At 46.1% G+C, this 27,287-nt stretch overlaps 1 protein-coding gene across 1 annotated transcript in view; it reads right to left on the reverse strand.

The window, feature by feature from the left end:
- Positions 1-27,287, reverse strand: part of ndufa10 (NADH:ubiquinone oxidoreductase subunit A10) — a 58,584-nt gene that overhangs the window by 14,767 nt on the left and 16,530 nt on the right. The window contains exons 6-8 of the mRNA XM_080198759.1: positions 21,779-21,858; positions 15,171-15,225; positions 2,412-2,497 (exon numbers count right to left, since the gene is read on the reverse strand). Coding sequence (XP_080054885.1) covers positions 2,412-2,497; positions 15,171-15,225; positions 21,779-21,858 — 221 coding nt within the window. The remainder of the gene's footprint in view (positions 1-2,411; positions 2,498-15,170; positions 15,226-21,778; positions 21,859-27,287) is intronic.

The following is a 27,287-nucleotide window of genomic DNA, read 5'->3' on the forward strand; positions in this document are numbered from 1 at the left end:
ACCAATCAAGAACCTATCTATCTCTGTCTTAAGTACACTCAATGACCTGACCTCCTCTGTGACAATGAATTCCACAGATTCACCATCCTCGCTCTCCAGTGCAGTGAAGATGTGTCTAGCCTGTCCTGCTGTGTGTCTGTGAGATTGTTAGAGATTTCTGAGGAGTAGCCAACAGGGTCAATGAAAGGAAATCAGTGGATGTTATCATACACATAGATTTTCGAAAGGCACTCGTTAAGTGGCACAGTGGTTGGCACTGCTGCCTCGCTGCACCAGGGATCTGGGTTCAATTTCCGGCTTGGATCGCTGTCTATGTGGACTGTGCACATTCTCCCTGTGTTTGCATGGGTTTCCTCCGGTTTCCTCCCACAGTCCAAAAAAGTGAGAGTTAAGTGGAGTGGCCATGCTAAATAGACCCTCATGTCAGGGGAATTAGTTAGAGAAATTCCTCCTCATCTCGAATCTAAAGGGTTGTCCCTCAGATCCTAGTCTCTCCCACTAATGGAAACATCTTCCCCATGTCCACTCTATCCGGGCCTCTCAATAAGTTTCAATCAGATCCACCTTCCCCCTACCCCGCTTCATCCTTCTAAACTCTGAGTTCAGGCCCTGTCAGCAGACTGACATTCATCCCTCAATCAACATCACACAAAATAAATTATATGCTCATTATCACATCTCTGCTTGTGGGATCTTGCTGTGCAAAGACAACAGTGACTGTGGGCACCGGCATCAGATATTCTGATGAAAGAACATCAACTAGAAACATGAATTCACTTTCCCCACAGCTGAGTATTTCCAGGATTCTTGCCATTAACCCCAAATCCATAAACCTTTAAAGGTTGTGCAAAAAAAAACTTCATGTGGTGCCTTCGTAGAGTCCCTACAATACAGAAGGTGGTCATTTGGCCCATCGAGTCAGTACTAACCACAATCCCACCCAGACCCTATTCCCGTAACCATCATTTAACCTAGCTAATTCCCCTGACATTAGGGTCAATGTAGCACGGCCAATCCACCTAACTCACACTTTTTTGGACTGTGGGAGGAAACCGGAGCACCTGGAGGAAATCCACGCAGACATGGGGAGAATGTGCACACTCCACACAGGCAGTGACCCCAGCGGGAATTGAACCCGGGTCCCTGGCGCAGTGGGGCAGCAGTGCTAACCACCGCGCCACTTACCGAATGCCTTTTGAAATCTGTGTGTACAATAACATCCACTGATTTCCTTCACTTGTGGGATTGTTCATTCCAATGGACAGCAGACAAGCAGACCAGCAAACCCTACTACCCTGAACACGAGTATTGCAGCGCTCCCACAGCTGGGTGCCAAAGGGTTGTTGCACCCAGTGTATCCAGCAGGCGGTTTCCCATCAATGCATAAACACTTGTTTAGTATTTCACTACTGGACTGGAATCTGAATGTTTGCATCAAAGTAGAAAAATCTGTAAACGCATGGCGGATACATCAGTAACTACGCAGAGAAAATAGTAAGAAGTCTCACAATGCCAGGTTAAAGTCCAACAGGTTCATTTGGAATCACGAGCTTTCACAGCGCTGCTCCTTCATCAGAGTTGGGTTCACAAACACAGCATATATAGACACAATTGCAAGATAATTACAGATTGGAACGTGAAGAATGTTTGGAATGCGAGTCTTTACAGGTAATCAAATCTTTACAGGTACAGTTTGAGTGCAGAGAGGGATAATCACAGGTTAAAGACATGTGAATTGTCTCAAGCCAGGGCAGTTAGTAGGATTTTGAAAGCCCAGGCCAAATGGTGGGGGTTACATGTAGAGTGACATGAACCCAAGAATCCGGTTGAGATTGTTGCATGAGGCTTGAGACAATTTACATCTCTTTAACCTGTGCTTATCCCTCTCTCCGCTCACACTGTACATGTAAGACTTGATTACCTGTAAAGACTCGCATTCCAACCATTCTTCACATTCCAATCTGTAATTAGCTCGCAATGGTGTCTCTGTCAATATATGCCGTGTTTGTAAACCCAGCTCTCGACTCACCTGATGAAGGAGCAGCACTCCAAAAGCTCGTGATTCCAAATAAACCTGTTGGACTTTAACCTGGTGTTGAGACTTCTTACCGCGCCCACCCCAGTCCAACACCGGCATTTCCCACATCATACAAAGAAAAAGGCAGGGTTAATAGTTCAGGCGTACCCTTTTGCAACAAACAGTAACCTGAGTCTTTCTCTTTACAGATGCTGACACATCTTCTGCACGTTTCTGGCATTTTAATTGAATTCTCTTTCAGATGTTTGATTTTTTATTGACATCTTTGTCCTGATCTTCAGACAATTATTCACAGCAAAGGGCAACTTATTCCTGACAGTGTTACCCGCCCTCCAGCTACCCAGCCCCCATTAGGTGCAGCCCATGTACTCACAGCAGTCTGAGCAAATGGAAGGAGACGTCACTTTGCTCCAGCCACGGTCCTTTATCCCATTTTAGGAGTCCAATGTCCTCAGCAACCTGCAATCACAGCAAAGGCAGTTTGGTCAGAGACTGTGTGTCAAAGCGTATTTTCCCATTGGGTAGGGAGAGGGAGGTTTGATCAGGGTAGATAGCTCCCTTAGCTATCACTACCGCAAGGACATGGAAGCAAATGGCCTCCTCTAAGGTGGCAGACTCATCCCAACAACAATGTGCATTCATATAGCACCTTCGGTGTAATATAATGTCCCAAAGTGTTCCCAAAGAAAACTTTATCAATGAGAGAGTTTAAAGAACATAATAACATAAGAAATAGGAGCAGGAGTAGGCCATCCAGCCCTTCGAGCCTGCCCCGCCATTCAATAAGATCATGGCTGATCTGTCATGGCTCAGTTCCACATTCCCGCCCTCTCCCCATAACCCTTAATCCCCTCGCTTATCAAAAACCCATCAACCCGCGTCTTAAAAATATTTAGCGAGGCAGCCTCCACCACCTCAACGGGCAGAGAATTCCAGAGATTCACCACCCTTTGAGTGAAGAAGTTCCTCCTCAACTCCGTTCTAACCCCCCCCCCCCCCCATATCTTGAGGCTGTGCCCCCTAGTCCTACTGTCCTTTCTGAGTGGGAAGAGTCTCTCCACCTCTATCCTATCCATCCCATTCATCATCTTATATGTCTCAATGAGATCTCCCCTCATTCTTCTAAACTCTAACGAGTACAAGCCTACTTTATTCAGCCTCTCCTCATAGCTCAACCCCCTCAACTCCGGTACCAGCCTAGTAAACCTCCTCTGCACTCCCTCCAAGGCCAAAATATCCTTGCGTAAGTGCGGCGACCAAAACTGCACACAGTACTCCAGCTGCGGCCTCACCAATGCCCTATACAGCCGCAGCAAGACCTCCCTACTTTTATATTCAATCCCCCTCGCTATGAATTATTATTATATATAATTATTAGGGATAGGATTTATAATTATTTGGAGAGTAATGAATTGATTGGAGATAGTCAGCATGGTTTTGTAGCGGGTAGGTCGTGCCTTACTAACCTTATTGAGTTTTTTGAAAAAGTGACCAAAGAGGTGGATGGGGGTAAGGCAGTTGACGTGGTATATATGGATTTTAGTAAGGCGTTTGATAAGGTTCACCATGGAAGGCTTCTGCAGAAAATGCAGATGTATGGGATTGAGGGTAATCTAGGAAATTGGATCAGGAATTGGCTAGCAGATAGGAGACAGAGGGTGGTGGTTGATGGTAAATATTCGTCATGGAGTTCGGTTACAAGTGGTGTGCCTCAGGGATCTGTTTTGGGGCCACTGCTGTTTGTAATCTTTATTAATGATCTGGATGAGGGTATAGTTGGGTGGATTAGTAAATTTGCTGATGACACCAAAGTCGGAGGTGTGGTAGATTGTGAGGAAGGGTGTCATAGTTTGCAGGAAGACTTGGACAGGTTGCAGAGCGGGGCCGAGAGGTGGCGGATGGAGTTTAATGCGGAGAAGTGTGAGGTAATTCACTTTGGTAGGAATAACAGATGTGTTGAGTATAGGGCTAACGGGAGGACTTTGAATAGTGTGGATGAACAGAGGGATCTAGGTGTATGTGTACATAGATCCCTGAAAGTTGGGAATCAAGTAGATAGGGTTGTTAAGAAGGCATACGGTGTCTTGGCGTTTATTGGTAGGGGGATTGAATTTAGGAGTCGCAGCGTCATGTTGCAACTGTACACAACTCTGGTGCGGCCGCACTTGGAGTATTGTGTGCAGTTCTGGTCCCCACATTACAGGAAGGATGTGGAGGCTTTGGAGAGGGTGCAGAGGAGGTTTACCAGGATGTTGCCTGGTATGGAGGGGAGGTCCTATGAGGAGAGACTGAGGGATTTGGGGTTGTTTTCGCTGGAAAGAAGGCGGCTAAGAGGGGATCTTATAGAAACATATAAGATGATTAGAGGTTTAGATAGGGTGGACAGTGATAGCCTTTTTCCTCGGATGGAGAAAGCTAGCACGAGGGGGCATGGCTTTAAATTAAGGGGGGGTAGTTATAGGACGGATGTCAGGGGTAGGTTCTTTACCCAGAGGGTGGTGAGGGATTGGAATGCCCTGCCTGCTGCGGTTGTAAATGTGCCTAGTTTGGGGGCGTTTAAGAGATCCATGGATAGGTTTATGGACGAAAAGGGATTGGTTTAGGTTAGAGGGTCATTGTTTTTTTAACTGGTCGGCGCAACATCGTGGGCCGAAGGGCCTGTTCTGCGCTGTAATAGAACATAGAACACTACAGCACAAACAGGCCCTTCGGCCCACGAGTTGTGCCGATCACATCAACACCTACCAACCTACAGACCTATCTATAACCCTCAATCTCATTAAACCCCATATACTCATCCAGAAGTCTTTTAAAAGACCCCAGCGAGTTCGCCTCCACCACCACTGACGGCAGCCGATTCCATTCACTCACCACCCTCTGAGTGAAAAACTTACCCCTAACATCACTTCTGAACCTCCCTCCCCGCACCTTAAATCTGTGTCCTCTCGTAGCAACCATTTCAACCTGGGGAAATAGCCTCTGAGAGTCCACCCTATCTATTCCTCTCAACATTTTGTAAACTTCTATCAGGTCGCCTCTCAACCTTCGTCTCTCCAGGGAGAAGAGTCCCAGCTCCCTCAACCTAACTTCATAAGGCATGCCTCCCAGTCCAGGCAACATCCTTGTAAATCTCCTCTGTACCCTCTCAATAGCTTCTACATCTTTCCTATAGTGAGGCGACCAGAACTGCGCACAATACTCTAAATGAGGCCTGACAAGGGTCTTATAAAGTTGCAGCATTACCTCCCGACTCCTAAACTCAATCCCTCGATTAATGAAGGCCAGTACACCATACGCCTTCTTGACCACCTCCTCCACCTGCGAGGCCGATTTAAGAGTCCTGTGGACCCGGACCCCAAGATCCTTCTGCTCTTCAACACTACTCAGACTTCTGCCCTTGATAGTGTACTCGTTCATCCCGTTGGTTCTGCCAAAATGGACGACTACACATTTATCTGTGTTGAAGTCCATCTGCCACTTCTCCGCCCAGTCCTGCATCCTATCTATGTCCTGCTGCAACTTTTGCCATCCTTCCAGACCATCCACAACACGACCAACCTTCGTGTCATCAGCGAACTTACTTACCCATCCCTCCACTTTCTCATCCAGGTCATTTATGAAAATGACAAACAACAAGGGTCCCAGAACAGATCCTTGAGGCACTCCGCTGGTGACTGACCTCCATTCAGAAAAAGCCCCATCCACAACCACTCTCTGCCTTCTGCAGGCAAGCCAGTTCTGGATCCACAAGGCCAAAGGCCCTTGGATCCCATGCCCTCTCACCTTCTCAAGAAGTCTTGCATGGGGGACCTTATCAAACGCCTTGCTGAAGTCCATGTACACTACGTCCACGGCACTTCCTTCGTCAATGTGTTCAGTCACATTATCGAAGAACTCAACTAGGCTCGTAAGGCACGACCTGCCCTTGACAAATCCATGCTGACTATTCCTGATCATGTCAAACCTCTCCAAATGTTCGTAAATCTTGTCCCTCAGAAGCCTCTCCATCAGCTTACCAACCACTGAGGTTAGACTCACCGGTCGGTAATTTCCCGGGCTATCTCTGTTCCCTTTCTTGAAAATAGGAACTACATCCGCAATCCTCCAATCCTCCGGAACCTCTCCTGTCTCCATTGACGATGCAAAGATCATCGCCAGGGGCTCTGCAATCTCTTCCCTCGCCTCCCACAGTATGTGTTCTATGTTCTATATGAAGGCCAGCATCCCATTAGCCTTCCTGACCACCTGCTGCACCTGCAGGCTGGGTTTTTGCGACTCATGCACACGGACCCCGAGGTCCCTCTGCACCGTCGCCTGCTGCAGTTTTTCGCCACGTAAGTAATAGTCCTTCCTACCATTATTCCTACCAAAGTGGACCACCTCACACTTGCCAACATTAAATTCCATTTGCCATTTCCTGGCCCATTCACCCAGCCTATCTAGATCCTTCTGCAGACTCTCCACACCCTCCGCACAATTTGCCGTTCCACCAATCTTGGTGTCATCAGCAAATTTCGACACCATACACTCGGTTCCCTCCTCCAGATCATCTATATAAATGGTAAATAGCTGAGGCCCCAGCACCGACCCCTGGGGCACTCCACTGGTTACCAACCGCCAATCCGAATAGCACCCATTAACCCCCACTCTCTGCCTCCTATTTGACAACCAATCCTGTATCCGCGCTAACACCCTACCCCCAACTCCATGCCCCCTTACCTTCTGCAATAACCTCTTGTGAGGTACCTTGTCAAACGGAGGAGAAGGGTTTTTTTATTCATCCGTGGGGCATGAGTGTTGCTGGCTGGCCAGATTTATTGCCCAACCCTAGCTGACTGAGGGCAGTTAAGAGTCAACCACATTGATGATTTGATTTGGCTCTAGAGTCACATGTAGGCCAGACGGGGTAAGCAAGGCAGATTTCCTTCCCTAAGGGACATTAGGGAACCAGATGGGTTTTTCTGACAATCAACAACAGTTTCATGGTCATCAGTACATTCTTAATTCCAGGTTTTTAAAAATTGAGTTTAAATTTCATCATCTGCTGTGGTGGGATTCAAAACTGGATCCCCAAAACATTAGTGAAGTTGCTGGATTAATAGTCTAGTGATAACACCCCTAGGCGATGGTCGAGAGACTGGGATAGGAAATTCCTGATCCAAGAGTCAAACAGTTGAAAGGACAGCAATTTTGATGGTTTGAGTTCTAACGAGAGGCTGGATAGACTGGGACTTTTCTCCCTGGAGCGTAGGAGGCTGAGGGGTAATCTTATAGAGGTCTATAAAATAATGAGGGGCATAGATCAGCTAGATAGCCAATATCTTTTCCCAAAGGTAGGGGAGTCTAAAACTAGGGGACGTAGGTTTAAGATGAGAGGGGAGAGATACAAAAGGGTCCAGAGAGGCAATTTTTTCACACAAGGGTGGTGCGTATCTGGAATAAGCTGCCAGAGGTGGTAGTAGAGGCGGGTACAATTTTGTCTTCTAAAAGGCATTTAGACAGTTACATGGGCAAGATAGGTATAGAGGTAATTGGGATAACTTAGTGGTAAAAATTGGGCAGCATGGACAAGTTGGGCTAAAGGGCCTGTTTCCATGCTGTAAACCTCTATGACTAATGGTGGCGCTATTAGGAAAATACAGCATAAGAGCTGATAGTGTCTGGACCAATATTAATTCCTAAATCAACTGCATTGAAATACATCATCTGGCTGTACATTACAATGCAGTGTGTGGGATCTTACTGTGCATAAATTGCCTTGCACATAACAGTGATTTCAACTCACGAGTCTATGGCTGTGAAGCACTTTGTGAGGTGTCTTCAGGATGTAACAGTCGCTATATAAGGGCAAGGATCTTTTGTACAAGGATGCCACTGAAGACAGTAGAAATAAAGAGTGTGCCGGAGCTGTACTCAAGGCCCAGGGTGAGTCTGAGTCTGTGCTTCAAATCAGATGGAATTTCTCATCTGCCCGTCTCAATGAGGAAAAAGGCTAACACAAAAAATCTGAGCAAAATAAACCAGATTATAGCATTATAGCTCAGATCTATGGAACACCATTATAATCAGGCTCTTGCACTTTATACATCCATTATCATGGTTTGGAGTATATGAACAAAGCCTCACTGCAGATATATAGAGATCTTGGTGAGATCAAATCTGGGGCACTCTTTACAGTTTTGGTCTCCTTACTTTAGATAAAATAAGTCTTAAACAGGATTGACTGCTGGGATGAGAGGAATGTCCTAAGAGAGGTCAGTAGAAGCGGCCACGCCCTTCCTACCATTTAGGAAGAACAAGGGGTGATTTCATTCACACACGTCGAACTGTAAGAGTCACAGACGTTTACAACACAGAAAGAGACCCTTCGGCCCATCGTGTCCATGGCGGCCCATCAAACACAGAAGTGATGTTAGGGGTAAGTTTTTCACTCAGAGGGTGGTGAGTGAGTGGAATCGGCTGCCATCAGTGGTGGTGAAGGCGAACTTGCTGGGGTCTTTTAAAAGACTTCTGGATGAGTATATGGGGTTTTATGGGATTGGGGGTTATAGATAGGTGTTGATGTGATCGGCGCAACTCGTGGGCCAAAGGGCCTGTTTGTGCTGTAGTGTTCTATGTTCTAAACACCTATCCTCTCTAATCCCATTTTCCAGCACTCACTCTATAGCCTTGTATGCTATGACATTACACTTGCACTTCCAAATGCTTCTTAAATGTTGAGGGCTGCTGCCTCTACAGACAGCGAGTCCCAAACTCCCACCACCCCCGGGTGACAAAGTTTTTCCTCACATCCCCTGCCCTTTCCCTTAAATCTCTGCTGCTGGTTATTGACCCCTCTACTAAGGGGGAAAGGTTTCTTCCTAACTGCGTGGCTTATGATTTTCTACACCTCAATCAGGTTCCCTCCCTCCCTCCCTCCGCGCAGCCTTCTCTACTCCAAGGAAAACAAATCCCAACATATCCTGAGAGGGACACTGGTGGAAGGGGGATCAAGGGGAGGAACAGAGGGGGAAACGAGGAAGAGTGAGGGAGGGCAAGGGGGAGTAAGAGATGCCCTTCAAAACTAGAGCAGTAATGGGTACGCAAACACAAAGTTTAATATCCAGGTATTGATCGTGAATTAAGACTGGCCGGGTTCGCCTGCCTTGCAGTGTTAAGATCTAGCTCGTTATACATTCAGCTGGATAGGAAATGACCACTTTGTGAGTGTGCGCGCGCAGATATTGAACTGCCATGGTGGTCGGGTTGAAGGGAGGGGAAAGGAGTGTGTTCACAAACAACTTGCAGATGACGGCTGGGCTGACTGCTAGTACAGACACTGCAGCAAAGCATTTGAGATCACGCAATCCAGGGCTTGGCTCTGCTTAAAAGTGGATCTGTCAGCACTCAAGGGTTCTGAATGGAAACTATGATAACCACACGGTGCTTAACACGCAAGCTCAGATTTTTGATAGGGGATTCACACACGGGGAAGGCAGATGGTGAGCCAGTCCATCCAAACTAACACTGATGCTTCAGAAGATGGTATATGTATAGTGCCACTGTCAATAACAAAACATAGCTGTAGCGCTTAGGCAGTTCACACTATATCCAATCACTGCGGCCACATGCTTTTAATAACTCAACTGGAAAAGTTCAGACCAATTACTGCCAAAATCAAGTTTTATTTTTGGAGGGAGGGGGTGTGAAGTGGGGAGGCGGGGTGGGGGGTGCGGGTTGCGGTGTGATGGTCATACATACACATGTCCAATCCAGCACATCACTGAGAAAATCGGTACAGCTGGCGCCTCGAAACCCCAGAATCTGGATTCGAATCCCGTGCAGATATTCAAAGGTTCCTCTCCCTTCACTGGAAGATTGGACGTGAAATACCTCTGGGCAATTCATAACCTAGTTCTTTGACCTGCAACCCCAAATGGGTCAAATCTGAAGGAAAAGTGGGCAGCTTCATTTCATAGAATCATCAAATGGTTACAGCCCCAAAGGAAGCCAGTCAGCCCATTGTGTCTATGCCAGCTCTCAGCAAGAGCCACTTTGCAAGTCCTAGCACCCCCACCGCCCCTCAGCCTTCCAATTTTTTTTTCTTCAAATAATTATCCAATTTCCTTTTGCAAGCCTGGAATGAATCTGTCTCCACCACATTCTAGGCAGAATAAAGGCGGCAGTGGTATTGTCACTGGACTAGGCGTCCAGAAACTTGGTGTAAAGCTCTGGGGACCCAGGTTCGAATCCCGCCATGGCAGATGTGGAATTTGAATTTTTTAAAAATCTGAAATTAAGAATCTACTGATGGCCATGAAACCATTTGTCGATTGTCGGAAAAACTCATCTGGTTCACTAATGTTCTTCAGTGAAGGAAATCTGCCATTTTTACCTAGTCTGGTTTACATGTGACTCCACAGCCACAGCAATGTAGTTGACTCTCAACTGCCCTCTGACAAGTTTTTTAAAGTTAATTCATTAGGGTCACAAGTGGGCTTACATTAACACTGCAATAAAGTTACTATGAAAATCCCCCAGTCGCCACACTCTGGCGCCTGTTTGGGTACACTAAGAATTTAGCATGGCCTATGAACCTAATGAGCACATCTTTGGACTGTGGGAGGAAACCGGAGCACCTGGAAGAAACCCATGCAGACAGGGGGAGAACATGCAAACTCCACACAGACAATGACCCAAGCCAGGAATTGAACCTGGGTCCCTGGTGCAGTGAGGCAGCAGTGTGCCATCATCTGCCCCAAAATAAATAACACAAAATGTATGTGGACAAAGAAATAAAATACGAGAGGGAATCTTCATTAAATGGCAAGGATGCAATTCATCATTGAGTTTTCCCCACCTCTCCAATTTGCAGATACAAACCTTTGTACCGTGATAGATTGACAATACATTCCAGATTGTCTGAGCACAGAATAAAATCACAGAATCCCTACAGTGCAGAAGGAGGCCATTTGTTTCATCAAGTCTGTACTGACTACAATCCTACCCAAGCCCTAGTCCCGTAATCCCACACATTTACCCTAGCTAATCCCCAGACACTAGGGTCAATTTATCATGGTCAACCTACCTAACTTGCACATCTTTAGACTGTGGGAGGAAACCGGAGTACCTGGAAGAAACCCATGCAGACACGGGGAGAACATGCAAACTCCGCACAAACAGTGACCCTAGGCTGGAATTGAATTTGGGTCCCTGCTGCTGTGAGGCAGCAGTGCTAACCACTATGCCACCGTGCCACCCGATGTTCCTTAATCCTCAAAGTGCAAATGTGGTGGATTATTTGTGTTGCATTGTGATAATAAATTTAATGCTCTAACTTGCCCAATGTAGGCCCGAACAAGATAGAATTCACTCAAAATTAAATAAACAGGGCGCAGGCAGGCCCATTGAGCTGGTTTATTCTGGCAAGGAAGGGGTTTCAGCAGTGTTTGGTACACCACTGCAGCACTTTCCCAGGCAAATGCAAACTCCAGAACAAACAAGGCAAAAGGCTTTGCTTTGCGCGGCTTGTTTCACTTTAACTGAAATTGCCAAGACAAAATGTCGAACATTGCGCCTTTGATACTGGGAACAAAAATACACAAAAGGTCAATCGGGATCAGTCGGTGCTCTCCTTGCAGCAACAGACCCGACATGAAGTCCTGGCTCTTCATCTTCAACCATACGTCATTACAAAAACCTCAGCCATGTTTTGATGAAAGAGTATTGCTGGTATTCTGAAGCCTCAGACAGGGAACACATGCTCCAAGAGTGACTGGCACAGTTACTGAAAAAGGAAGAATGCTGCTGCATAAGTGGATTTGATTTTTCACTCAAACAGAACCAGCCACGGCTGAGGATTGCGAAGGAGTGTTTCGATACAAGATCAGTGATATCATTCGCCCCATCACTGCTGCCTTATACTTCCGGCTGTCTAGACTCTAAGCTCTGGAATTCTGTACAAAATGCAAGTTGCTGTTGCTGACAAGGCGCTGTTGACACTTTACAGTGACACATGGCTAGATCGGTCAAATCAGAGAAAACAAAACACACTACAAATTAGAGAACAAGATTTTCCCCAATGCCCCTGTCCACATTCACAGGCAGTCAGTAGCCGCCATCATCAAATCATGGCTCTTTGCAATCAAAATCTGTGTGTCAGGGTTTAACAATCATGATGTCCATTCACAGGAATCCAAAACAATCCCACTTAAAAGAAACTGGAGGAACAGCGTCTCATCTCCCGACGAGGCACGTTACAGCCTTCTCGTTCCAACATCAAATTCAACAACTTCAGATGATGACCTTTACCCCACCTCCACCCCTTTGTTTCCATTTCATGTCATTTTTAATCGTCCTCTACCTTTCATTTCTTTATTTTTCTCCCCCCCCCAATTCTTTCAACCCCTTTGCTTCTCTTTACCCAATTTTACCTCTCATCCATCTCCCCCTCCCCCCATATCTTCATCTGTGACAGTTTACTCTCTGATTTCAGCTTCTTTGCCGTTTGGCCATTCACATCTGTTCTTTCCGTGGACTGCCATTAGCAGCCTCTCCCTTGGTTTCTGTGGTTATGGCTCATCTTTCATTCCCTCACCCTGCAGTATAAATATCTCCCACTTTCTATGCCTTTTAGCTTTGACAAAGGGTCATCTGGACTTGAAGCATCAGCTCTTTTTGCTCCAGACAGATGCTGCGAGATCTGCATTTCCAGCATTTTCTCTTTTGGTCCCAATTAAAACAAATTGGGCAGATTTGCTGACAGATGGAATAATGTCCGAAAACAATAAGGACACAAAAGAAAGCATTACAAATACCAACTCTGCACATCGTAAGAACTGTTCTGTCCATTTAATCAGAGTCTGAACTCCTTCCAGCTGTCCTCAGACACAATGCCAAAGGAATAACAGCCTTGGGCTGATCTGTTACATGGGAACAATTGCGAAATTGTTTAAATTAGGGGAGAAAATGGTGTAGTGTAGATAATGGTGTGGTGGTATTGTCACTGGACTCGTAATCCAGAGGCTCAGATTTGATTTGATTTATTATTGTCGCATGTATTAGCATACAGTGAAAAGTATTGTTTCTTGCATGCTATACAAAGCATACCATTCATAGAGAAAGAAAGAAGAGAGTGCAAAATGCAGCATTACATTCATAGATAGAAGACAGATAGATAGGACAGTACAGCACAGTACAGGCCCTTTGGCCCTCAATGTTGCGCCGAGCTATGTCCAATCCCAAGATCAAGCCATCCCACTCCGTCATTTTGGTGTGCTCCCTGTGCCTATCTAATAACCACTTGAAAGTTCCTAAAGTGTCCTGCTGCACTATCACAGCAGGCAGTGCATTCCACACCCCAACCACTCTCTGAGTAAAAAAATCTACCTCGGACATCCCTCCCATATCCCCCACCATGAGCCTTATAGTTATGTCCCCTAGGACATAACTAGGGTGTAGAGAAAGATCAACGTAATACAAAGTAGGTCTATTCAAAAGTCTGACAGCAGCAGGAAAGAAGTTGTTTAGTATGTGACCACAGACTTTTGTATCTTCTTCCCAAAGGAAGAAGGTGGAAGAAAGAATGTCCAGGGTGCATAGGGTTCTTGATCATGCTGACTGCTTTGCCAAGGCAGAGGGAAGTGTAGACAGAGTCAATGGGAGACTGGTTTGCATGACAGCTGAGTTACAGAGAGAGACTGAATAGGTTAGGATTTTATTCCCAGGCGCGTAGAAGAATGAGGGGAGATTTGATAGAGATGTATAAGATTTTGATGGGTATAGATAGAGTGAACGCAAGCAGGCTTTTTCCACTGAGGCTATGGGAGAAAAAAAACCAGAGGGCATAGGTTGAAGGTGAAAGGAGAAAAATTTAAAGGGAATATTAGGGGGGACTTCTTCATGCAGAGAGTGGTGGGAGTGTGGAATGAGCTGCCAGATAAAGTGGTAAATGTGGGGTCACTTTTAACATTTAAGAAAAACTTGGACGGGTTCATGGATGAGAGGGGTGTGGAGGGATATGGTTCAAGTGCAGGTCAGTGGGACGAGGCAAAAAAAGGTTCAGCACAGACAAGAAGGGCCAAAAGGCCTGTTTCTGAGCTGTTATTTTCTATGGTTCTAGGAATTATTGCTTTGGGGACCTGGGGTTGAATTCCAGATGAGGTGAGCTGGTGGGTCGATAAATTCATTCCAATGAGGCAGTCACACTCCCTTGAGGTTGGTTTTTTATTCATTGAAGATGTGTGCTGCCGGCTGGGCCAACACTTATTGGCCATTCCTAAAGGAGTGGTTGAGTCAACCACATTGCTGTGGCTCTGGAGTCATATGTAGGCCAGACCAGGTAAGGACAGCAGATTTCCTTCCCTAAAGGAGATCTGTGAACCAGATGGGTTTTTCCAACAATTGACAATGTCTTCATGGTCATCGGTAGATTTTTAATTCCAGATTTTTATTCTATTCAAATTTCACATCTGCTTCACAGGATTTGAACCCAGATGTCCAGAGCTTTACCCCGAGTCCCTGGATGACTAGTCCAGTGACAATACCACTGCCTCCCCTATTCTGCCTGAGAATGTGGTGGAGGCAGATTCATCCCAGGCTTGCAAATCAAATAATTATTTGAAGAGAAAAAAATTTGTGGTGGGTGGGTGGGGGAGTTTGGGTGGGTGGGGGGGCGCAGTGCGCACGGGGACAGGTGTGTGTGGGATGGAGGATATGACTTGCAGAGTGACTCTTGCAGCGAGCTGGCATGGATACAATGGGCTGAATGGCCTCCTTTGAGGCCATAACCATTCGATGATTCTATCGATCTGTGCCCAGAACATTAGCCTGGGTCTCTGAATTACTAATCTAGTGATAATACTGCTACTCCACCAGATCCCCATTTCAGTTTCAGGGAGGTCGGGAAGGTTCCAGAAGACACAAGAGAGGGGAAAGGGACTCTAAGAAGCAGACTTGACCATGATATGGTGGTGGTAAGGGAGCAAGGGCAGTTGCAAATATATAAACAGTGCTGCAAGTGGGACCGCTTCCTGTCCAACATTGCACAGAAACACATTGTACAGAAGAAGGATAGCATCACTGGAGAAAACTGTGAGCAGCTGGACAGTATGGGACAAAGCAGTTTGCAAGAATGTTAAACAACTATTCCTACCTTCTCTGCCTCAGGAAGCTGGGTTGTGTCGTACTGCAACACTTCAGATTTCTCACTATAAGAAAACACAGAAGTGATTACTGTTGCACCCGGAGAGACGGACTCTGTTACGTCAGGCTGCCATTATATCAAAAAGAAAGACAAACGTCACCACGACTGTCAAATTCCTCTTTCAAATAACACAGTAGCAATGAACCAAAGGATTGAAAATATCTCAACTGCAACAGCCCTCTGATTTACTATAAGAGAAACGCATAGGAGTACGTAAAACCATTTGTCATATGAGGAGCGGTTGAGGACTCTGGGTCTATACTCGATGGAGTTTCGAAGGATGGGAGCAGCAGGAGAGCAAGGAATCTAATTGAAGCTTACAGAAATAGAGTGGAATGTGGAGAGGATGTTTCCACTAATGGGAGTGATGGAACTCAAGGGCACAACCTCAGAATGAAGAGACGCTCCCTTAAAACTGAGGTGAGGAGGAATTTCTTCAGCCAGAGAGTTGTGAATCTGCGGAAGTCTGCCGCATCAGGCTGTGAAGGCCAGATCATTGAGTGTCTTTAAGACAGAGATAGATAGGTTCTTGATTAATAAGAGGATCAGGAGTTATGGGGAAAAGGCGGGAGATTGGGGATGAGAGAAATATCAGCCATGACTGAATGGCAGAGCAGACTCGATGGGCCGAGTGGCCTAATTCTGCTCTTATACCTTATGGAACAGTAGGTTCATTTCACCTGGCTCCTCTTCCTCTCTTTTCCTCTTTCCCTGGTGCCATGCTAGGTGGATTGGCCAAGCTGAAATGCCAATTAAGGTCCAAAGATATGTAGGTTAGATGAATTAGCCATGCTAAATCAAGGAGAAAATAGCGAGGCATCTTGAGGAGAATTGTTTGATAGAGCAGATGCAGCACGGTTTCGTTAAAGGGAAGTCGTGTCTGACGAATTTATTGGAATTCTATGAGGATGTGTCTAGGGCGGTGGATAGAGGAGAGCCGGTGGATGTGGTGTTTCTTGATTTTCAGAAGGCTTTTGATAAGGTGCCGCACAAGAGGTTATTGCAGAAGATTAGGGGGCATGAGTTGGGGGTAGGGTGTTAGCGTGGATAGGGGAATGGCTGTCAAATAGGAGGCGGAGAGTGGGGGTCAATGGGTGCTATTCGGATTGGCGGTTGGTGACTAGTGGAGTGCCCCAGGGGTCGGTGCTGGGGCCTCAGCTATTTACCATTTATATAGATGATCTGGAGGAGGGAACCGAGTGTATGGTGTCGAAATTTGCTGATGACACCAAGATTGGTGGAACGGCAAATTGTGCGGAGGGTGTAGAAAGTCTGCAGAAGGATCTAGATAGGCTGGGCGAATGGGCCAGGAACTGGCAAATGGAATTTAATGTTGGCAAGTGCGAGGTGGTCCACTTTGGTAGGAATAATGGTAGGAAGGATTATTACTGACATGGCGAAAAACTGCAGCACGCAGCGGTGCAGAGGGGCCTCAGGGTCCTTGTGCATGAGTCGCAAAAACCCAGCCTGCAGGTGCAGCAGGTGGTCAGGAAGATGAATGGGATGTTGGCCTTCATAGCGAGGGGGATTGAATATAGAAGTAGGGAGGTCTTGCTGCAACTGTACAGGGCACTGGTGAGGCCGCAGCTGGAGTACTGTGTGCAGTTTTGGTCGCCGCACTTACGCAAGGGTATTTTGGCCTTGGAGGGAGTGCAGAGGAGGTTTACTAGGCTGATACCGGAGTTGAGGGGGTTGAATTATGAGGAGAGGTTGAATAAACTAGGCTTGTACTCGTTAGAGTTTAGAAGAATGAGGGGAGATCTCATTGAGACATATAAGATGATGAATGGGATGGATAGGATAGAGGTGGAGAGGCTCTTCCCGCTCAGTAAGGACAGTAGGACTAGAGGGCACAGCCTCAAGATAAAGGCGGGGGGGGGGGGAGCGGTTTAGAATGGAGTTGAGGAGGAACTTCTTTATTCAAAGGGTGGTGAATCTCTGGAATTGTCTGCCCGTTGAAGTGGTGGAGGCTGCCTCGCTAAATATTTTTAAGACGCAGGTAGATAGGTTTTTGATAGGCAAGGGGATTAAGGGGTATGGGGAGAGGGCGGGAAAGTGGAACTGAGCCACGACAGATCAGCCATGATCTTATTGAATGGCGGGGCAGGCTCGAAGGGCTAGATGGCCTACTCCTGCTCCTATTTCTTATGTTCTTAGGTTAAATGTGTGGGATTGCGGGAATAGGATGGAGGAGAAGGCATGCGTAAGATAGTCTATCGGAGAGTTGGTGCAGACTCAATGGGCTGAATGGCTACTTCTGGCCTTTACTGTTGAGAAAGGCATGGATGTTAGAGAACTTGGTGAAATAAACAGTGATGTCTTGAGGAGTGTGCATATTACAGAGATAGTGGTGCTGGAAGTCTTAAAGTGCATCGAGGTAGATAAATCCCTGAGACCTGTGGAAGACTATAGGATTGCAACGTTAACACACAGCACTCCTCCAATCCTGGTCTCTTGAGCCCCTCGATTTGAATCCCTCTGCCATTGGTGGCTTTCCTTTCAGCTGCCTGGGCCACGAGTTTCCACCAAACCCTTTCGCCTCTCCTTTTCTCCTTTAAGACCGTCCTGAAAAGCCTACCTCTTTGGTCATGCTTTTTGGCCCAATATCTCCCACGTGGTTTGATGTCAAACTTTGTTTGTTAACCCAATGGCGAAGTGCCTTAAGAAATTAGATTATGTTAACGACACAATTTAAATACAAGTTGTCATTTGCGAAATGCCTTGGGCCATTCTTGTTACATGAAAAGTGCGGTGCAATTGCAAACTGTAAATGTAAAGTTTAGTCAGATGCTCCCTGATGGCAAATATCCATAATGTACCTTTGATTTCACAAAAAGAGGCGGGGCAATAATGTACCGTAAGAGTACGGTACACGTGTAAACGCTACTCAACAGACAAGGTTAATTATGAGCTAATAACATATGAAAGGAGGAGGAAAAATGGTTCAATGCAAATCCCATTTCATAACAAGACTCCTCTGGCAAACTGTACACACAAACATTGCTTAAACAGCAACGTACAAGCATAACCACCCAATGTGTTACGAATTACGCATGCAACAGCCAAGTTTCTTTTTGGACAAAGGTCAGTAGTGGGATTTTATTCAAAACAGCCTTTCCCCTGCATTTCTCTGCGCACTGTCTAATGCATACATAATTATCCCTGTTGCTATTTTTGAAATCCCTGTCATTTTTTCCAGAAGAAAATATCTAGTGTTCTTGGCTTCGGTACAGGAGCAAATTCATACGAAGCATCCTGCCCAACATTTTACTTAAATGTCACAAAAACAAACGTAGCTGATGCTGCCTTAAAGGGTTTGTGTATCCGGAAAGGCCACCATTCACCCTTGGTTAGACTGTCCAATTTTAAAATCATCATACATCAAAACTGACAAACCAGGAACACACATTTGAAAGGGGTCAGGTTCGAAATTTAGAATCATAGAATCTCTACAGTTATTCTACAGAATCCCTACAGTGCAGGAAGAGGCCATTCGGTCCATCAAGCCTGCACCAACAACAACCCTGGCCCTACCCCTGTAATCCCACATATTTATCCTGCTAATCCCCCTGACACTTAAGGGGCAATTTAGCACGGCCAATCCACCTACCGGCGCATCTTTGGAGTGTGGAGGAAACCAGAACTCTCAGAGGAAACCCACACATAATGTGCAGACTCCACACGGACAGTCACCCGAGGCCGGAATCGAACAGGGTCCCTGGCACTGTGAGGCAGCAGTGCTAACCACTGTGCTACCATGCTGCCCTTTTCCTGGATGGTGAGGTGACTGGAGCCAAGAGATCAGTCAGATGCCCAAAGCTCCACTTCAGGGATGCTTGCACGAAGGCCCTAAACATCGATTTCTGCATGTGGGAGACAGTGGTTGGGGAAAGAGGAAGATGGCAACTTCACCCGTGGGTGGCTATGCACCAACAATGATTACCACAGGTCAGCAACAAGTGCCAACACCAAAAATAACAAGCTACAAATCTGATAACACCTCAGGCGGCATGATGGCACAACTCCCTCTCACAGACTGGTCCCTGTAGTCATCGGGGAAAGTACAAAACTACTCTGTCCCCCAACACAATTGTTTTGCTGAAAGTCTTATCTGACACAGATGGAAGAAGGCCCACGTTGTCCAATGCTACTTTACAGCCCAGTGTGATTGGATCAGTGCGTGAATGCGGGGGTGCACTGGCTTTCCTCCCCATACAATCGCCAAACCCTATGCTCAGACTCTATTGGCTGCACAGTCACGCACTCAAGCCTGATGAAGATGGGTTTGAGGTCAGTTAGGGTATGTGCAGTCTAGGGAAATGTAGGAGAGGGTTAGTGAGCTCGCTACAAAATACAAAACAGAAAGTAGGGGTGGCACGGGGGTTAACACTGCTGCCTCACAGCATCAGGGACCCAGGTTCAGGTCACTGTCATAGAATCCTACAGTGCAGGAGGCCATTTGGCCCATCCAGTCTGCACCAACCACAATCCCACCCAGTCCCTATTCCTGTATGTAATCTCATATATTTACCCTATTAATCCACTGATGCTAGAGTCAATTTAGCCTGGCCAATCCACCTAACCCGTATACCTCTGTCTGTGTGGAATCTGCACGTTCTCCCCGTGTCTGCGTGGGTTTCCTCTGGGTGCTCCGATTTCCTCCCACAGTCCGAAAGACATGTTGGTTAGCTGTATTGGCCACGCTAAATTCTCCCTCAGTGTACCCGAACAGGCGCCGGAGTGTGGCAACTAGGAGATTTTCACAGTAACTTCATTGCAGTGTTATTGTCAGCCTATATGTGACACTAATAAATAAACATTAAACTTAAGACTTAACTTTAGAGATTTTTATCGAATGAAATCCCACAGGGATTGGCACGGGACTTACTTTTACTCACCATTCACACTAAGAACCTGGACATCCAAAGTACAAAGTTTGCAACTGACATAAAATTGAGTAGTGTGGCTATAGAGAGCAGACTGTGACAAAATATGGGAAGATGTGAATAAATCTGCAGAATTTCCCCTTGTGTTCAGAAAATGAACTTTAAATATAAAAGGGAGGTAATACCTTTAGCTCGGGACAAACACGTCAGGGAAAATAAACGTGTCTTAGTTAAGGAGTGAAGAAGCTGACAAGTCTGCAAAGATGAGGTTAAAAAGGCCATTAAAAAAACACAAACAAAAAACCAGGGGTTCATTTTTTTTTAAGAGGAAAGGAATTGAAAATCAGAAGTTACGTTAACCTCATAGTGAACTTGTGGAGCATCAAGAATAGTTCTGGTTTCCCGATTACAAAGAGGATGTGGGCTACTGGGGCAGGTGCAAAAATAACTGACCAGGATGTTACCACAGCTGAGAGAATATACCTATACCTGAACAGCCGGGGGCCATTTCCTCTTATCCAGGGAAGTTTGAGGGGGCAATTTGATAGAGGCATTTATGGTTATGCAAAGATTTGATCGAGTCAGGATAGAAATGTAGCAACTTTCTGGCAAGACCAGAAATAGGGAGCAGAACCAGAACAGCACAGTGGTTAGCACTGCTGCCTCTCAGTGCCAGGGACCCAGGTTTAATTCTGGCCTTGGGTGAGAATGGCATGATGGTACAGTGGTTAACACTGGGTTCAATTCTGGCCTCGGGTCCCTGTCTGTGTGAAGTTTGCACATTCTCCCCGTGTCTGTGTGGGTTTCCTCCAGGTGCTCCGGTTTCCTCCCACATTCCAAAGGTGTGTGGATTAGGTGGATTGGCCAAGGTAAATACGTAGGGTCAAGGAGATAGGTCGAGGAGAGGGCCTGGGTAAGGTGTTCTGTCGGAGAGTCAGTGCAGACTAGATGGACCGAACGGCGTCTTCTGTACCGTAGGGATTCTATGATTCTAACCCAAGAGAGCTGTGAATAAATCCATTCAGGAACTCAGAATGATGAGAATCTGGCACTCACCAGTACAGGGATTAGTAAAGGTGAACAGTATAGATACATTCAAGATTGCCACATCAGGGAGAAGTGTTTAGAAGAATATATGATAGGGTAAGTAATGACTAATAAATAAACTTTAGAGGTAGGAGGAAGCTCGAGTGGAACTACAAGGCCAGCATGAACCAGGTAGACCGAAGGGCTTCATAGAATTACCATAGAATCCCTACAGTGCAGGAACAGGCCATTCAGCCCATTGAGTCTGCACTGACCACAATCCCAGCCAGGCCATATTCCCATAACCCCACATATTTACCCTGCTAATTGCCCTGACACCAGGGTCAATTTAGCATGGCCAATCAACCTAACCCACATATCTTTGGGAGGAAGCTGAAGCACCTGGAGGAAACCCACACAGACACAGAGAGAATGTGCAAACTCCACACAGACACTGACCCAAGGTGGGAATTGAACCCGGGTCCCTTGTGCTGTGAGGCAGCAGTGCTAACCACTGTGCCATCGTGCGTGTTTGTACTTTAAATTTTTTTTAAAGGTTATTGTGTGCTGACACTTTAAATGTTTCAAATTGATTACCATTTGTACCACACAACACAAATGAATGAAGATTCTCAACACACCGACCTGATCTCTGGGAGAAAGGACTTCTTGTATGCCTCTTCGATGCTTTGTAGATAAGCTGAGGAAACTTGCTTTTCGTAACTCTAGAAAAGCAACAGACAATTCAGTTAGACTTGATGATGCAACTAAAATTACCATTCGCTGGCCCATTGAAACAAAAAACTGGATACTCAATGAAAGGAGAAAATCAGGTGTCAAATAAGGGAGAAGATTGTCCCCATCATTCTTGTTCTGTAACTTCAACTGGTCCTCAAGAAACTTCAATCCAGGATGATAAGAATACATCTGCAGAACTGCCGTGCGTTTAGCAAATGAACTTCAGTATAAATGGGATGGCAGATCATGTTGCAGCTTTATAAAGCTTCGGTTAAGCCACATTTGCAGTACCGTATGCAGTTCTGGTCACCACACTACCAGAAGGACGTGGAAGCTTTGGAGAGAAGGTTCACCAGGATGTTGCCTGGTCTCGAGGGCGCTGGCTATGAGAAGAGGTTGAATAATCCTGGGCTGTTTTCACAGAAAGATGGAGACTGAGGGGAGACCTGATAGAGGTCTATAAAATTATGAGAGGCATAGACAGGGTGGATCGTCAGAGGCTTTTTCCCAGGGTGGAAGTGTCAATTACAAGAGGACACAGGTTCAAGGTGCGAGGGGGAAAGTTTAAGGGAAATGTGCGGGAGAAGTTTTTCATGCAGAGAGTGGTGGGTGCCTGGGAAGTGCTGCCAGAGGTGGTGGTGGAAGCAGGTACATTAGCAACATTTAACCGGAATCTGGATGGGTACATGAACAGGGAGGGAATAGAAAGATACGCACCGAGTAAGGACAGAAGGTTTAATTTTAGTTTAGTTAGGGCATCATGATCAGCATGGGCTTGGAGGGCCAAAGGGCCTGTTCCTGCGCTGTACTTTTTATTGTTCTAGTATCTTTTGCTAAGAGAAATAAGGAAGCCAAATGCTCCATGGAAAATGAAAGTGTCTAAACCAAGGCAAGGAGCAGAAGCAGCTGAGGAAAGGATACACTGAGTTGCACTTTAACCATGTAGCTAATAGGGCCATTATGATAGACAGAGTGTGTGCGCGCGAGGAGGGGGAGGGGGCGAGGTAGAGCACGCGAGGGAGAGCGCGCGGAGTGAGTGAGAATGAATGAGAAAGTGTGAGTGAGTGTGCATGCCCACCCTCCCTATGTGAAAGTGTGAAGGCTGTGACTGAGAGTGACTGACCGTGAGGGAGTAGCCATTTCCTCACTCAGCTGCACACTGGAATGGATCACTGACCGACGCTTCCCACACATAAAATGCTTTATATAAACCACCATCAGATGGAAAGATAAGTGCTATTGTTTATTTTCAGTCCTTTTCAGTGTGATCAGGGCATCATTTCCTGAACACTCTTATTGCTTTCATCAGCAGTGTTGTGGAGGAATTGGCACAGGATACCAGCACAAAGTGTTCGCAGTCAGGAAGGTGCGGGCTGCTGGTATCACAGAGTGACAGCTTTCAATTTCCCCAGGAAGGGGTCTGCAGAGAGGAAATGGAATGGACATATTCACCTCTTGTTAAAGACTGATTGGAGCTCCAGCCGTGTCAGGAGGCCGGGGAGCCTCTTTTCACAAACAAATATCTGAAACTAGCTGGAGTTTTCTTTAGAGATGGCTGCTAGTTGAAGACGAATAGAATCTCAAAACACCTGATGGGCTGGTTTCTCATTCTCCTGACCCAGCCGAAACCCAGCCACTTTGCAGGTGACACTCCTTGCTACACATGCTGTGTGGCAATCTGGCTGGGAGCAGACACAGCCCCGGGACTGAGTCAAACACTGGATTACATTCGTAGAGAGCTGCTACACAACAATGTGGATTATACTAACTCATACCAAGCGCTTATTTAGTGCTCTCATCATGCTCCTTTCACTTTGTTAGATCTGGCAATTGTGTGGCTGCTTCAAGCATGTCAGCTTCTGTAACTCATGCATGTTGCCTGCTCCGCTCATTGGAATATTCTCTTTTTATATATTCAGTCAAGAGATTTTTAAAAATTAATTTATGGGACACAGGTGTCACTGGCCGGGCCAGCATTTATTGCCCATCCCTAGTTGAGACTGTGGTGATGAGCTGCCTTCTTGAAACACCGCAGTCCATGTGCTGTGGGTTGCAACTGACTGGCTTTCGAGGCCATTTCAGAGAGCAGTTGAGAATCAACTGCATTGCTGTGGATCTGGAGTCACATATAGCCGAGACCAGGTAAGGATGGCAGATTTCCTTCTCTAAAGGACATCAGTGAACCAGGTAGGTTTTTCCGACAATCAATAAAGTATTGGCCGTGCTAAATTCTCTTTGCGTGCCCAAACAGGCGTCAGAGTGTGGCAACTAAAGGAATTTCACGGTAACGTCATTGCAGTGTTAATGTAGGCCTAATATTAACAGTAATAAATAAACTTTTAACTTCAATGGTTTCATGGTCATCAGTAGATTATTAATTCCAGATATGTGTGTATATGTGGCTCCAGAAGCAAAATAATCAATAAAATGGGTTTAAAAAAAGTCTAAGCTTAACAGTTTGTCAATACAGCAAGAAACCTAGAAGTCATGGGATTTTTGCAACTCTTTTCAGTCAAACTGGTAAGTCCATTGTCTGTCCCACACTGTTATTTAGAACGGGGAGCAGGAGTTGGCCATCAGACCTCTCCAGCCTGCTCCGCTATTCAATAAGATCGTGACTGATCTTTTCATGGACTCAGCTCCACTTACCCACCCGATCACCATAACTCTTAATTCCTTTACTATTCAAAAATCTATCTATCCTTGCCTTAAAAATATTCAACGAGGTAGCCTCAACTGCTTCATTGGGCAGGGAATTCCACAGATTCACAACCTTTTGAGTGAAGGAGTTCCTTCTCAACTCAGTCTGAAATCTACTCCCCCTTATTTTGAGGCTATGCCCCTTAGTTCTAGTTTCACATGCCAGAATGTGCTTTACTCAGTTCCCACCAAGTGTCTACCTGCAAGTTCCAGTAAACCAGCTTTACTCCACACAGCTGTTCCCCCAACCTGCTTTACAACTTGGTCAAAGAGCAGCTTAAAAAAAACAAGCCATGCCACAGGCAAACCATGTTCAAATTGTATAATCCCTCTGCCACAAGCAGCGACAGACAGAACTGCTTCATACACACAGTTAAGCTGCTGTTAGTGCAGAAAGCGGGGCTGTTTATTTCACTTGCACACATCATTCAGTAACTATCATCGCTGAGGCATTTGCGTTGTACCATGCAGAGTTGTTTATAGACTGCACAAAATCAAATCGTGAAGGAAACAAGCCAGTGACTCTCAAATGCCAACTACAAACATCTACACTAACATAGAGTAGAACGGAATCACAGAATCCCTACATGCAGAAGGCTATTTGGCCCATCGAGCCTGCACTGACAACAATCCCACCACCCATGGCCTATCCCCGTAACCTTATGTACTTATTCTGCTAATCCACCAACACTAAGGGGCAATTTAGCATGGCCAATCCACTTAATAAGTCTCACACCACCAGGTTAAAACCATGATCTCCACATCAATCCACCTAACCCACACATCTTTGGAGTGTGGGAGGAAACCGGAACACCTGGAAGAAACCCACGCAGACACGGGGAGAACGTGCACACTCCGCAGTCACCTTAGGCCGGAATTGAACCTTGGTCTCTGGTGTTGTGAGACAGCAGTGCTAACCACAGTGTTACTATGCCACCCCAAGCATTTATACTCAGCCTCCAGAGTCATAGAGGTTTACAGTATGGAAACAGGCCCTTTGGCCCACCTTGTCCATGCTGCCTTCTTTTTTTTAATCCATTAAGATAATCCCAATCGCCTGCATTTGGCCCATATCTCTCTACACCCATCTTACCCACGTGACTGTCTAAATACTTTTTCAGAGACAAAATTGTACCTGCCCCTACCACCACCTCTAGCAGCTTGTCCCAGACACTCACCACCCACTGTGTGAAAAAATTGCCCCTTTTTTATCTCTCCCCTCTCACCTTAAATCTATGCCCTCTAGTTTAGACTCCCCTATCTTTGGGAAAAGATATTGACTATCCATCATATCTACGCCCCTCATTATTTTATAGATCTCTGTAAGATCACCCCTAAGCCTCCTACGCTCCAGAAAAAAAATCCCAGGCTATCCAGCCTCTAATTACAACTCAAACCATCAAGTCCCTGAAGCATCCTGGCAAATCTTTTCTGTGTATTCATAAGCTAAAGGGTAGGGAGAGAGAGAGAAAGATTAGGGGAGTCTTAAGATGTGATCAAAGAGGTATAGGCTTCAGAGAATGGAGAGAGGTAGCAAAGTGGGAAGCAATGTGCAAAGTAGGTTCCGGATACTGGATCATTCTAGCTAATGCGGAGCAGCAGAAGAGCTATAATGGAGGTAGAAAGGGCACAATGGATTGACTTGTCATTAACCGGTTCTTAATTCAACGCAAAAAGGGCAGAGAGAGCCAACTCAGACTGGGAGGGGCAAATCTTGCCCCCCAAAGCTCCTTGGGATGTTTTGCTATATCCAAGGCATTACACAAAAGCAACCTGTTGTGGAACGGTAGGTGAGCTGGAATGGAATTCAGGAAGCAGTGCGAAATGGGAGAAGAGGTTGCGGTTAGGAGGTGCGATGGTGGTTACTTAACTGCAAGAGGGAGAGACAGAAAACAGAGGGTGCTGGTGATGGCCAGAATACAAGGTTTAAAACATGCCGGGTGGTTTCAGACTAAAAGTACTGGCAAGTAGGGCAATCAAAATGGAGGTGCGTAGTGTTGGGGGTGGGGCAGATGTGGGAGGGAGCAGATTATGATCAGAATGCGATGACCGGAGTATAGAGCTGAATGTTACCAGCAAGCAGGAGAAGCCAGACAGATATCACATTGTCAATGAGGGATATCATATGAGATATCAAGGGATATGTGAAAAGGCGGGGGCAGGGATTGGGATATTGAATTCGATGATCAACTATGATCAAGATGAATGGAGGAGTAGGCTCGAAGGGCCGAATGGCCTACTCCTGCTTCTAGTTTCTACGTACATGAGGTAGGATGGAGGGAGAGGGGAGCTCATTGGAATCTGGCCACATCCCAGAGACAGAGGCATCAGGAGGTGCCACTGCGAGTTAGGAAAGTTAACATAAAGGCAGCCAGGGTGGCCTAGCTGGGAGTGTTACGGAGATGGATCAGTGAGCAGAGACAATATGTGAGGGTTGTGAGATTGAAGAGATTGAATTCCAGAAACAGAGATTGAGATCAAGAGTGAGGGACAGTGTGACAGTGTAAATAAAAGGGTGTCAGTGCTCACAGCAACTCAGCCACAGACTGAAACAGGGAGAGGCTGAGAAATTTAACAAAAGCACGTTCAAGAACCAGAGAGAGAGGCAAGGAAATTCGGAGGTGTCAGCCACTCAAGCCTGCTCTAGCATTCAATTCCATATTCCCCCCTTGATAACCTTTCAGTCCCTTGCTTATCAAGAATCTATCCAGCTTTG

The sequence above is a fragment of the Carcharhinus amblyrhynchos genome, chromosome 11 (genome assembly GCF_965287045.1).
Source record: "Carcharhinus amblyrhynchos chromosome 11, sCarAmb.v2.hapA, whole genome shotgun sequence".
Taxonomy (NCBI): Eukaryota; Metazoa; Chordata; class Chondrichthyes; order Carcharhiniformes; family Carcharhinidae; genus Carcharhinus; species Carcharhinus amblyrhynchos.